The sequence below is a fragment of the Schistocerca gregaria genome, chromosome 1 (genome assembly GCF_023897955.1).
Source record: "Schistocerca gregaria isolate iqSchGreg1 chromosome 1, iqSchGreg1.2, whole genome shotgun sequence".
In the NCBI taxonomy this organism is placed as follows: Eukaryota; Metazoa; Arthropoda; class Insecta; order Orthoptera; family Acrididae; genus Schistocerca; species Schistocerca gregaria.
This window is the reverse complement of record NC_064920.1, coordinates 859,620,547-859,633,563: the sequence shown is the minus strand read 5'-3', so window position 1 is coordinate 859,633,563 and position 13,017 is coordinate 859,620,547. Positions and strand designations below refer to the sequence as shown.

Sequence of the window (13,017 nt, the reverse complement as noted above, 5' to 3'; positions counted from 1 at the left end):
AACATTTTATAACAAAATGAGCTGTAAATAAAAATTAAACCTCAATTCTACTTCATAGAACAGGAAAATGGTAAATTATATTGCCTTAAAAAAATACATAAAAAACTGTCATTATACAGACTGGAGAACATACCGCAGACAACAAGGTCATTAGAAAAGGAGTACAAAATCAATTTGAAGAAAGATGGGGAAATCCGCCCCGTGCTTTTCAAAGAAATCAACCTAAATTGAATATCTGGATGGCAGATGATTTGAAGAGTAATCCTCAAAAGGCTCCATTGTCTTACCACTGTTTTATCTTGTTTGTTATACTGAAAAAGTTAAAGCAAATTGCTATTCTGTGTGTGTGTGCGTACATGTGTGATGTGTGTGTGTGTGTGTGTGTGTGTGTGTAGAAGGGTGGTGGTGGTGGTGGTGATGTGTGTGTGTGTCTGTGGGGGGGGGGGGGGGGTTAGATATGCAGATACTTCTGGTGATAATGTAAACAGGGCCATGCTTTCTAGTTCAGGTAGCTGGAGCTACAGTATAAGAGCAGAAGGCTTGAGCAAAAAATAAAAATTCTAGTGGTGAAAGTAATGATGAAATTTCAACTGTAATGAAATTAATGTTAAAAATGTGACAGGTGGTCTGAAATCATGAAGAGATAAGGAGAAAGAAAGTGAAGAGAGACAAAGACTTTGAGTGAACAGACTGAGAATTGAAAGAAAGAAGTGAACCAAGAGAGGAACAGAAAATGAAATGGACTGATGAACAAGTAAGTTAATAACAGGACAAAGTAGCAAAAATACTGATATGCAATAGGATTTGGATGACCTAAATGTAACAACAATGCACATTACAAGGTATTGGGTGTTCTGCAATAGTGTACTGTATGTTGTATGCATATTTCATTAGGTTGTGTTGGTTCATTCTTTTAACTCTTCTTTAGCACCTGACCCGATACTGAGAGTGTTTACAATCTAGAGGAAGACTGATGAAAGCATGAGAATCTGACAATTCAATCTCATTTTGTCCACACCGTGAAGTCGCCATTTCTTTCAGGCTTAGATTCAGTTTTGTTACTTTTCTTTACTTTTACCTCTGTATTCACTCTGCCACTCTAACTACTTTTCCTTTCCAGGTTAACTACTAAAATGACCCATTATTATCACTGAAAAGTCTACTTCTGTACCTTGACGTATGCTCTTATCTTTTGACTTCCAATTGTATCTTGATTATTCTTCTTTGAGATGTGTCATCTCATTCTTTACACGTCACATCGAATATATTATCTAAATTCAAAAATCATTTTTCAATGCTCTCACTTTATTGTAAATATTGAGTTAATCTTGATCAAAGCATTTAGTGGCCTGCTATGTAAAATTCCCCCACCCCCTCTTTTTTCCCATAATCCTCATCTTCTCCTATGTTTCTGATTCAACCCAAGATTATGAATATGTGGACCTTAAAGCTGAAAGTGTAATATTAATCTGTGTTTGTTTCTACATATATCACTATTCTCTCAGGTGAAATACATCAAACTTTTTTTGGCTTATAACAGTAAATGTTGACTTAAGTTTTTTTTAGACACGTGGGACTGAAGGAAGCTGTTGTGCTTGAACAGGGGTGTAGGAGCATGGTTACGGCCCTGAAGGCATCTGCAAATGTTACTATGATAATCTGATAATCTGTTTAAAATGCACATAAATTAAAAAAAAAGCAATGTGTACTAGGCATAAAGCAAACGAGGCAATGAAGTCATTACGACAATGCCCTCAGGCTTCGAAGCATGGAAGTTAATACTTCAACCAGAAATCTTCATTTAAGTTGTCCTCACCAATTTTAGGGGTTCTTTCAACAATGTCATGGCCGATCATGGCCTGTATTTATGACTTAAGACATTTTTTTCTTTATATTAAGCTAACAAACCTAATGGCCGATCACAGCCTGTATATATGACTTAACACATTTTTTTTAAATATTAAGCTAACAAACCTAATAATTATAAAACGATCCCCCGACACAAATTACTATACTACTACATTAAACTAAATCATAACTCATGGCATGAAAGATTTAAAAATTACACCGTGATATAATTCTTGAAATAAATCTTACACATTCTAAATGTAGTTTGGTGTAAGATTTATAATGAGAAATTTGTGATAATAATTGCAATCAAAATAAGCTTACTAGTAGTGTTTAAAGTAACAACACACATTTTCAACAGAATTAATCTAAGCACTTGAAGTTTTTAATTAATGTTATGTCAAGGAGGAAAGCAAATGTTAAATGGTAATGTAGTGTGTTGTGCTGGTTATCAACTAAAATTGTCTTTGTCTTTCTTACCCAACTGTCTCTAAAATTTCATGACATTGTTTGGTGTGTGTAGAAGTTTCTGCTTCCCACAATTGTCTATTTTAGATGTAGGATCTTTTTTTTACTGTTGTTCCTACTGCATCACTTTATCCATATTACCTCAGGTTGATAACATAATAGCTAATATTATTTCTGCAGAATTTGGCACTCTGTCTCTTACATCTCTCATCAAGTATGATGATTCCTTAAATAAATTATTAATTTGGTTGTGACAGAACAAGGGGGAAAAAAAGAAAAGAAAAAGAAGAAAGTTTCTCTGTCTTGAGCTGCCTTGTAAGCCATCATTATTTATGTAACAGCAGAAAGTTTCAAGGCATCCTCATGTATGTTGTAAGTAATCTGGCAAAAAAGTTATGTCTTATAAAGCCTTATAAATGAGTATGCAATTGAAACAATATTTTTCTCATTTTGTATTACCTGTGGGGGCTTAGATGGACTTAGAGGAATAGCTGTTCCCCTAGTTGAGTCAACTGCTATCTGTTTGACTTGGGAGTTAGCAGCTTTCACTACTTGAGTAATAGTAGGAGATGCTGCTACTGATGTTTTTGCTGTGGTCGTCACAACTCTGCTGCCTGCAACCTGTAATAAATTCTTTGTACACTAATTTTCTTTTTTGTCTCTTTCTTTGTTAAATATGTTCATGGGTGATAAAAGACCTCTACACTGCACAGTACTGGAAGCTAATTTGGTAAATAGTTATCTCTGACCTAATATGGTGGATGGTGGTGAAGGTGCAAGAAAAAGGACAATAGCGAACTCTGTTGTGCAAGAGCCTTAATTTGCTAGTAAATAAATGGAACTTAAATGTCAATATATACACCACTGTTCATGGTGCACAAATGATGGAACCATAAGTCAACATCATATAAATGAAGCTTGGCTCTGTGGCACTAAGAGTGGCCCACCTTCTTTTATGCGCACCACTATATCACATAATCAAACTCATGAAGGTGGAAGTGTCAAGAAAAACATTTTGAGAACTAGCCAAACCTGTAAAACGAAATGTTGTATTGTTCAGTGACTATCAGTTCCCTTTTGGTGGAAAAATAAATGTTCTTACACCTCTTAAATTACAGCAATCACCATCAGACACCTGCCAACTTCAAAAGCAGAAATTCATAAAGCTAAGGAGTGGAAAGCTGGCAAGAAGTGTATTAATTTCCTGAGTTTTCATCAACTTTGTACTGGAGCCATGCTAAACAATTTCAACATGAGTTCGTAAATCTATACTTCCTACATGAAGTATATTAGTACCACAAAGAACATGATCTAAACATTTTACCATTTCATACCATCATAACCAAGGAAACTCAACAGAAAAGAGTACAGTTCTCTGTAAGGCCAATAACATTGTTTCTTGTTCACAAATTTACAACACAATTTCACAACCATACTTATAAGCGTACTGAAACAACAGCAACATACTTAAACACACACCATTAAAATACACAAGATGATTTCTGCCTAAACAAAGGATAAAAGGACAGTGTGAATCAACCAATGAACTTATGTAATTGTACATATGCTAATCAATGGACTATTTAGGAATATCTGCTTCCCACAACATGAGCTATTACAGAAGCCAAGACTGGAAAGCTGTCTGTCTGTCTGTCTATGATGGGAAAACAACAAACACAGATATTGAAAACTTTGACAATGATGATGAGCATTTGGACAATTTTTAAACACATCTAAGTTAGTACAGTTAAAGGGAAATCTAGGAATTTGGTGGATATCTCAATTATTTCTGCTAAACACAATTATTTTTACTAAACATGTATCACAGGGGGCTCCTGGTAATTTATTTCTGAAAGTGGGGTACCAAAGAAGAATTCACAAAAAAAGTAAACCTGTTTTACCAACATCAGACAATCATTTAACACTGCAGCTCCCTGCAGCTCAACAAGAGTTATTTGAAATTAGCAATTTGCATCACACTACTACTTTAAATTTGTGTGGCCAGATGTGAGATTCATTACTATCTGAATATCAGTGGGCAGGTAGTGTGGACAGAATCTCCATACAAGATATGCCCGATGCTCTTGATTTAATCATCACATGGGTCAAAACAATTAAAGGATGGAATTACACAAACTGTACAGATCTGTTGATATAATACAAATACTTTCACATACTATTGTAACATTCTGGGCTGTACTGATGAAGGTGCTCTGTAGCACTTATACAAATGTGACACAGGAATGAAAACCAATTAAAAATAGGTGAAAAATAGTAATTACTAAACCTTCATACAATGTAAGGTCAAAAAGAACAGCAAGAATTGTCTAAAACCTGCATAGCATGAATTTAATAAAGGAACATCACTAAGGGACATTTCAGACTCCTCTAGAAGAATAAGATCCATGTCTGGAACAATGATGGCCAAACTCCAATACGACTGCCAAATTACTCTCAGATTTGTTCAATATAAATCACATATAGGGAGAAAACCTCTCAGCGTAGTTGATCAAATGAGATTTTACAGGAAATTTATAAAATGGATAGAAGGATTGATGGTAGCGGCATACAACATAAGAAAAGTCAGAACACCACATTCCTACACCTTTCAAAGTGACACTGAGGTCCATATACCAGCTACTCTGCATTCCTAGCAAAATTATCAATTTGCTATAGTGTCAGGGAAATCATTCATGAAAAAATGTGGAGTTGTGTCACATTCCACAATATATCCACATGTAAACACTTCAATTGTCAGTATCAACATTCACCTGTAGCTTAGGGAGGGGAAAAACAAAAAACCTCACCACACCACTATCCATTTGTGTCTTTGTCCATTGTCTCAAGATACTATGAACAACACATGTTAAGGAGGGGTTCATGCACAAAGGCTACCTCCACAAAGACTGTAGACAGTTTGGGTTGTTTTTGTGTAATCTGTCGATGTTTGAAGATTTGCTGTATAGGTGCTAATGTTGCTATTTATTCAAACAGGTTATGAGGTACAGTATGAGTCCATAATTTTTCAATTACACACTGAGGAACTACAACAGTAGTTGCTGCCTCACACGTCACAACTCCCTGTGCAACGGATTACAGTAGGTTATTTTGCTGTGAGATTGGATTACCTTTCTCTACATTGCTGGAATAAAAATCCCCTTCAGTTATAAGTAATTTGTCCCTCTCTCTCCATTTTTTCTCCCCACTACCAGTTTTGGAAGCTTAAAGCTACATCATCAGGTGGTTCCTACAGTTCCTTATCAGCTGTTGAGGTGTGTGCCTCAGCCACTATACCTAGGCTGCCATGTGTCATTTGATGTGGGTCTGATTGGCCCAAATGCCACACATTCAAGATTTTTAATTATTTAGTGGAACATGACAATGGAGTTTCAAGTTTCCGAAACCGGCGGTGCTATAAAAAAGGCAAATTACTTACAACTGAAGTGAATTTTTATTCCAGTAACATCTTCCTCAGTTGCAGTTGTTGTTCTGGTCAAATATTTTCTTTATTGAACATTTCAATATTGCTTCACCTGCATTTACTCCATGATGTAAAAGTATGTATAGACAGATCTCCTAATTATTTTGGTGTGTAGATCATAGTGTGAGAAGAAATATTTTGATTCATAAAGCAATTACAGAAGCAAGCACCTATTATTTATAAATGCAGTGAATAACAAACTTCACAAAGCTAGCATTGATACTTTGAGTGCATGCATCTATTTTGGAGACTTATTTATAATATAGTTACTCATAAAACTTGAAAAATTTCAGGGAACTACATTTTCAAACTCATTCTTAAACATGTTATTACACTATCAACACTACAAAACAAATCTAATGAAATGTGAAAATGGAAGTGGCAACAACTATAACTTACCTTAAATTACAATATTATTGGCTACATGTTATAAGTTTATTACTATTTCTGTGTAGAAATATGCACTCAGTATACTATTCACAGTTAAACTGTCTCTTTTTCACACCAACGTGCAATAGATTACACAATGCTTGAATTTAATGGCAACAGCATGCAACATCTAACAGAAAGATTAGCCGAATATTAAAATTAGATTAAAATACAGAAGACATTGCCCCTCTCCCCCTCCCTTGCTCACACACACACACACACACACACACACACACACACACACACACACACACCAAAAAAGGACAACTTTTACATGTATTTGCTGCTTCCTTTTCTATTACTTAAAATATAACGTTGAGCTGTCTCTTTGAGAGCCATTGTGAAAGACAGCAGTATGTTGCCTGTCTGCCTTCTTACACACTGTGACTTGTGTGATTCTCCATATCTGATCCTGCTCATATCACTGGGCAAGAGAGATACCGAATTTAAGAAAATCCTTCCAGGAATAACACTGATATGTCAATCAATTTTCACTGCAATTGCCTCAATCATTCTTTCTAGACCAGTTCTTGATTAAAATTAGCTCAGCCATCATTAACACATCACGTAAAACACAAGAATTTTATATAGTCTTGTGTGGATATCATACAAGATGATTTGCAATTACTTTTATTTCCCAGATTTCAAGATAAAATTGTAGAAATGCAAGGCACAGATACCTGTTGAGGTTGAGCTTGAATCTGAGGATTGTTGAGGACATGGAGCTTTCCATCTGGCATTTGCACGAGCTGCTGACCTAAAAAGTAAGAAAATAAAATATGATTTATTTCCTTTGCAAGAGTGTATAGTGGTGTGCAAGTAAGGAGACAGGGGGTGGAGCGAACTGCAGTGGCAAGGATCAGTGCACTCCATGTTGCTTCAATCAATAGTGCCTTACTATAGTGTATGCCTATAGTGTGCAATTTGGGGAGCACTTAGAACATTAAGCAATGATTTTCATATTAGTTTAGGTACGGTGAAAGTACATAGACACTGTAGTATTCCTTATGGATGGCATAATGCAAACATGACAGTATCAGTTTTCTGAGCACATAAATGTTTTTGGTGAGAGCCAGAAGCAGAAGCAGTGGCCTGATGTGACGCTTACCCCAACGCTGCCAGTTACTATGGTAGGCAATGGATGGAGAGTTAAGCATGGGACAAAGACAGAGGGCACATTGGTGACACTGTAAAGTATTTTCTACATCTCTCTGCACAAGACACGTCACATGGCCACCTTCGTAATTGCATACCACTACAATAAGTGAAGCACAGTACCACAAAATAAAAATAAAAGATAATTCACATTGTTTAAAAATATACATTTTTTAAAGAGGGCACATATTTAACATATCTTATGCTGAGAGGCAGTTTATTTTATATCTAGTCAGCTGCTAATGGAAGGGGTTTACTGGAGAAACTTGTGCTTTAGAAGAGGATGATGATGGTGGGAGTTTTAAATTAATTTAGAATAAAATACTCGAGTAGTTCCTGAATTTTGTTAATGTATCAACACTATATTTCTAGGATACAAAGGAGATACCGATATAAAATAGAATGAGAAAACAATCCTCATTTTAAAAATTTGTTTAATAACAGTGTATACCACATCAAAGTACCCAATAAGTTAACCATCCTGTAAAATGAAGATTATATACACAAATAGGGCAATTATATAATACACAATGTCCAATGTTGAAGTTAGTGTCATGGAGCCATTAGCATGGATTAGGTAATGATTTTGACCAATCATTTTACATGAACTAACATGCATGGGCTACACACTGACCCAAATTGTGACAGCCTGATGAGTCAGTGTTGAAAGTCCTCCCGATTAAAGTTACCTGTGTTTAGCAGGGTGAATGGTGAAGATATCTTTCCAATGAGGGCAACAGATAAAGGAGAAAAGATTCTTGTCAAGTCCAGCATAATTAAACCTGGATTTTTGGCCAAAGTAAGATCTTTTGAGAAGACTGGTATTTCTGCTGGGGTTAGCTTCTTAGAAGATAGCATTTTGATGAAATTGTTAGTATCCTGGAGAGGACACTTGGGATCAAGGCAGCATCTGTGAGTTACCATGAGGCTGAATTGGGGAAGCGGTGGATTTACATGTAATGGTACTCACACGTAGGAGTTGGATGTAAGTAGCTCACATAGCACCCAAAGATGATAAATATAACACTGTCCAACTATTGGAGAACAAGGGTCCAACTGTAAAGATAGAGTACAATATATTACTGTTACAAAGAAAAGGTAATTCGTGAAAGGAGCTGAAGCCTTATAGTAAGATTGGCTTTTGTGTCTGGATGGAGGGCAACTTGAAATATTTGTGGTAAAAGTGACAGAGTTTGAATAAGCAAGTGTTCATGGCATGACTAGTTAAATAAAAATTTGCTAAGGAGGAGAATTTAATCATAAAATAGCAACAAAGTAAATACATTTATGAAAGAAGTGACAGTTGTGGCAACAGATGGCAGAAGGTATTTTGACCTTTAATAATGGTATAGATGGTGCAGGATGCAATAAGATGGGTAAGTGATCGTACTTGAAGATGTACAGCTGAGAAATAACATATGCAATTTTAATAATACATGCACAATTGAGAAATTTTAGTTGAAAGTGTAAGCTATAGGTATGGCATGCTACCCATATTGATAGGAGAAAATTAAGGATAAAAAGTAAATTTAATGTACAGTGGTAACAAAACACAATTCTAGCCACATCAAGTGGTTTAAAATCCACCAGCTTTCGGCCAAGTTCTCCTCAGCCAATGCCAAGTGGTGTCTGTCTTTTGGTTGCTGCTATCGTCCTTATACAGCCACACTGCTTTCTGAGACGTCACTGGTGTTTGCTCCACTACCATGTAAGATAGGTTTTCGTTATGCATCTGTCACACCTACTTAAACCTTCTGACGGCCGGGTCACAAGCCGTGCTTAGCTGCAGGCTGCCGTCTTTACTGAGGGTGTCAACACAAATTTTTCTCTCTATCACTTCTTTTATTATGCTGCCCCAGAAACTATTAATCCGTTTAATGACAGGTGTCTTGTTAAATGCAACCCAATATCTGTTTTCTTGAGCATGCTCTACTACCACAGATTTCTCAGGGTATGTTTTTGCCTTTAGTACCCTGGCAAATCAGTGCACAGCGATGAAAACTTGAGCTGGAAGAAGCATATTAAGTTCAGCTGCTTTTCCTCTTCATAAACCTCATGAGACATTTTGCATATTTCCGCTCAATAATGTCATAGAGAATAATTTCCTGAAGTAATTGCACAAAAGCAAGCAGTAAGAATAATAGGTGGTGTTCACCCACCAACATTATGTTGGTACTACTTCAATGAGTTAGGCATTTTAACTGCGTCGTCGCAATACGTAGATCCACTAATGAAATTGATCATTAATAATCCATCAGAATTTGACAAAAACAGTGATGTACATACCTACCACACTATAGGGAAAGATGACCTTTATTACCAATTGTTAAAGCTGTCAGTGGCTCAGACACACACACACACACACACACACACACACACACACACACACACACAAATTTCAACAAATGAATCATCCAAATGCTCTATGGAACATTTAACTAACTATCTAACATGATGAACTGAGGAGACAGGGTCAGATGTGAAAATTACTTCCTACATATATACACCACTGGCAGGTACGTAAGTCCTGTTCTCTATGACAAGTAGAATGGTCACTAGAGGGAATTAGCATTGTTCATGTTTATTGTTATTACCTGGCCAGGTTGGGTAAATAAGTGATGTGAACAGCATCAGATATTGAGTGATCACTCTGATGGTCATGAATGATTACTCTGATGGACACGAAGATGCCACATACATGTGAGGGACAGGGCTTGACAGGGGCCTCACTGTGGATCCCTATTTGGCCAGCTGGTCAAATCATGCAGTAACCAGATCTGTAGGCATGCAGATATGACTGTGACCCAATGTTGAATCCCATAGGAACATGGGGGCAGTCACAATTCTCATCTAGTTCCAGTTGATCCTGTCTGAGCATCAAAAGAGAAGAGTACTGTACTGGGCACTAATCTGCATCTGCCATGCAAGAAAAAGTAATGGACTAACTGCAACATTCTGTGCCATCCCACACAACTGGCCAGATACTAGCAGAAGCCAGACTATGGAATTACCATCCCAAGCTGCTGTTAACATCACAACAAAAACAAATTGCATTTGGAGTAGTTCCTTGACCAGGAAGTATGGACTGCCAAAGAATGGCATAAAAGTGCATTCAATGATGAATCAAAGTTTGCACTAGCCTGGATGACCCCTGTCAGCGAGTATGGTGGCAACCTGGAGAGGGGTCCCAGTCTTCCAATGTTTTTGAGAGACACAGCACTGTTACTCCCAGTACTGAGGTGTTGGGAGCCATCGTTGTATTCAGGCCATGGTTGGTATCGGTTGAGGGAACTCTTATGGCACAACAGTACACTATGGGAATCCTTTGTCCTCATGTTGTACCTCTTATAGGGCAGTATCACAGTGCCATTTTCCAACAGGACAATGGTAATCTGTACACAGTATGTTTCTGTGTGAACTATATGCTTAATGTTGAGATATTCCCATGGCCAGGAAGATCTTCACATCTGTGCCATATGGAACATGTGTGACCAGTTCAGACATCACCTCCTTCCCTGTAGCCGTATCCAGGATTTCGAGGACACGTTAGAACAGTTGAGGGCAATATGTTTCAGGAGAGGATATGAAAGCATTGTGACAACATCCTTCCCAACCAAATCAGTGCATGAATAGTGGTCAGAGAGGGTGCAACATCATACTAATATGTTGGCACATACTCCCAAGCCTTTGATCAATTTTGTAATCACTGAAATAACATCATGTACCCTCTCAACCAATGAAGTTTCATGTCACTTCCTCCTCCCCTTCTGGGTGTTCCACCCCTCCTCTCTCTCCCTCTTTGCAGGAAGTTTATATTACATTTCCTTTTTCTTCTCTTAAAATTTATTTGTAGCAACACTTAAATGTTTCTGGTTTCTGCTCGCTTTATTGACAATAAGAGTTACAGATAACAACTTTTTTTTTACAATTATTTCATTTGTATTAGAAAATTTGGAGTGTATGAAGACAAAATTCGGGGGAAAAATAAAATATGTCTTGTAAATGATAAATAACTTACCAGGCATCAAACCACGGACTTGCAATTTTCCATCAGGTCCTTTGACAATCTGCACACGCTGCTGATTTGATGGTGTCCCTTTGAAGTGCAAGGAAAAAAAGCTCAGTTATTTAAAACACAGCTACAAGACCAAAAATAAAGTCATCAGAAATGTCTTAATCAGCAATAATTAGAGGTTCAGGTAAAAGCATAACCAATTCTCAATCTATGAAAAACAGTCCATGCCTAGTGTGGTCAATGCTGCTATAGAAAATGTGTTACTATTTCCTTGTTATGTTAGTATTTTTCCATCCTTGTTTTATTATATGGACAGCTCAGTGCCACAGGTGACCAACTGCCTCTGCAGATTATTTTGAGATAGGTAATAGAACTAGAAGGCAAGATCGTGGTCTATCAGAGCAATTTTGGTACTCTGTTATTACAATGCTACCACATGTGAACCAATGTGACACTACAAAAGAGAGAGAGAGAGAGAGAGAGAGAGAGAGAGAGAGAGAGAGAGAGAGAGAGAGAGAGTGTGTATACCTGTCCTTTTTTCCCCTTAAGGTAAGTCTTTCCGCTCCCGGGATTGGAATGACTCCTTTCCCTCTCCCTTAAAACCCACATCCTTTCGTCTTTCCCTCTCCTTCCCTCTTTCCTGAAGAAGCAACCGTTGGTTGCGAAAGCTTGAATTTTGTGTGTATGTTTGTGTTTATTTGTGCATCTATCGACCTGCCAGCGCTTTTGTTTGGTAAGTCACATCAACTTTGTTTTTAGATATATTTTTCCCACGTGGAATGTTTCCCTCTAAAGAAACTTCCACATGAGAAAAATATATTAAAAACAGAGATTCCAAGACTTACCAAGCAGGAAAGTGCCGGTAGACAGGCACAATAAATAAAACACACAATCACACGAAAATCCTTGACTTGCGCCATAGGGTGGTGGGGTTTCGGGTTCCGCTGAATAGGTCAGGAGTTCACTACACTCAGCTGGCGGCTACACGGGTAGCGGAGGCTGCGTGGCATGGACTGGGTGGTTTTTTAGGTTAGAAGGCCTCGGGAAAGTGCGGGATGGGCTGCAATGTCAAAGGGTGCTTGGCAATTACAGGACGTGCTTGGATCAAGGAACAGTCGGAATTATAGTTGTAAACTGTTGTAGTTGCGCTGGAAAAGTCCCTGAGCTTCAAGCGCTAATAGAAAGCACAGAAGCTGATATCGTTATAGGTACAGAAAGCTGGCTAAAGCCTGAAATAAGGTCTGCAGAAATTTTTACGAAGTCTCAGACGGTTGTTCAGGAAAGATAGATTAGGCAGAATTGGTGGTGGAGTGTTTGTGTCTGTCAGTAGTGGTTTATCTTGTAGTGAAGTCGAAGTAGATACTCCGTGCGAATTGGTGTGGGTGGAGGTTATACTTAACAGCCAAATTAAGTTAATAATTGGCTCCTTCTACCGACCCCCAGACTCCGATGATACAGTTGCGGAACTGTTCAGAGAAAGTTTGAGTCTCGTAACAAATAAATACCCCACTCATACGGTTATAGTTGGTGGGGATTTCAACCTACCCTTGGTATGTTGGCAAAAATATTTGTTCAAAACCGGTGGTAGGCAGAAAGCGTCTTCCGAGATTGTCCTACATGC

The 13,017-nt window shown here is 37.6% G+C and overlaps 1 protein-coding gene across 6 annotated transcripts in view; it reads right to left on the bottom strand.

The window, feature by feature from the left end:
• The window catches only part of LOC126272806 (nucleosome-remodeling factor subunit NURF301), a 282,822-nt gene that overhangs the window by 56,679 nt on the left and 213,126 nt on the right, over positions 1-13,017 (bottom strand). For 4 of the 6 annotated variants that reach the window (XM_049976036.1, XM_049976004.1, XM_049976012.1 and 1 more), the window contains exons 25-27: positions 11,400-11,477; positions 6,907-6,983; positions 2,776-2,937 (exon numbers count right to left, since the gene is read on the bottom strand). In XM_049976036.1, coding sequence (XP_049831993.1) covers positions 2,776-2,937; positions 6,907-6,983; positions 11,400-11,477 — 317 coding nt within the window. The remainder of the gene's footprint in view (positions 1-2,775; positions 2,938-6,906; positions 6,984-11,399; positions 11,478-13,017) is intronic. The other 2 variants (XM_049976021.1, XM_049976029.1) reach the window with 1 other exon arrangement.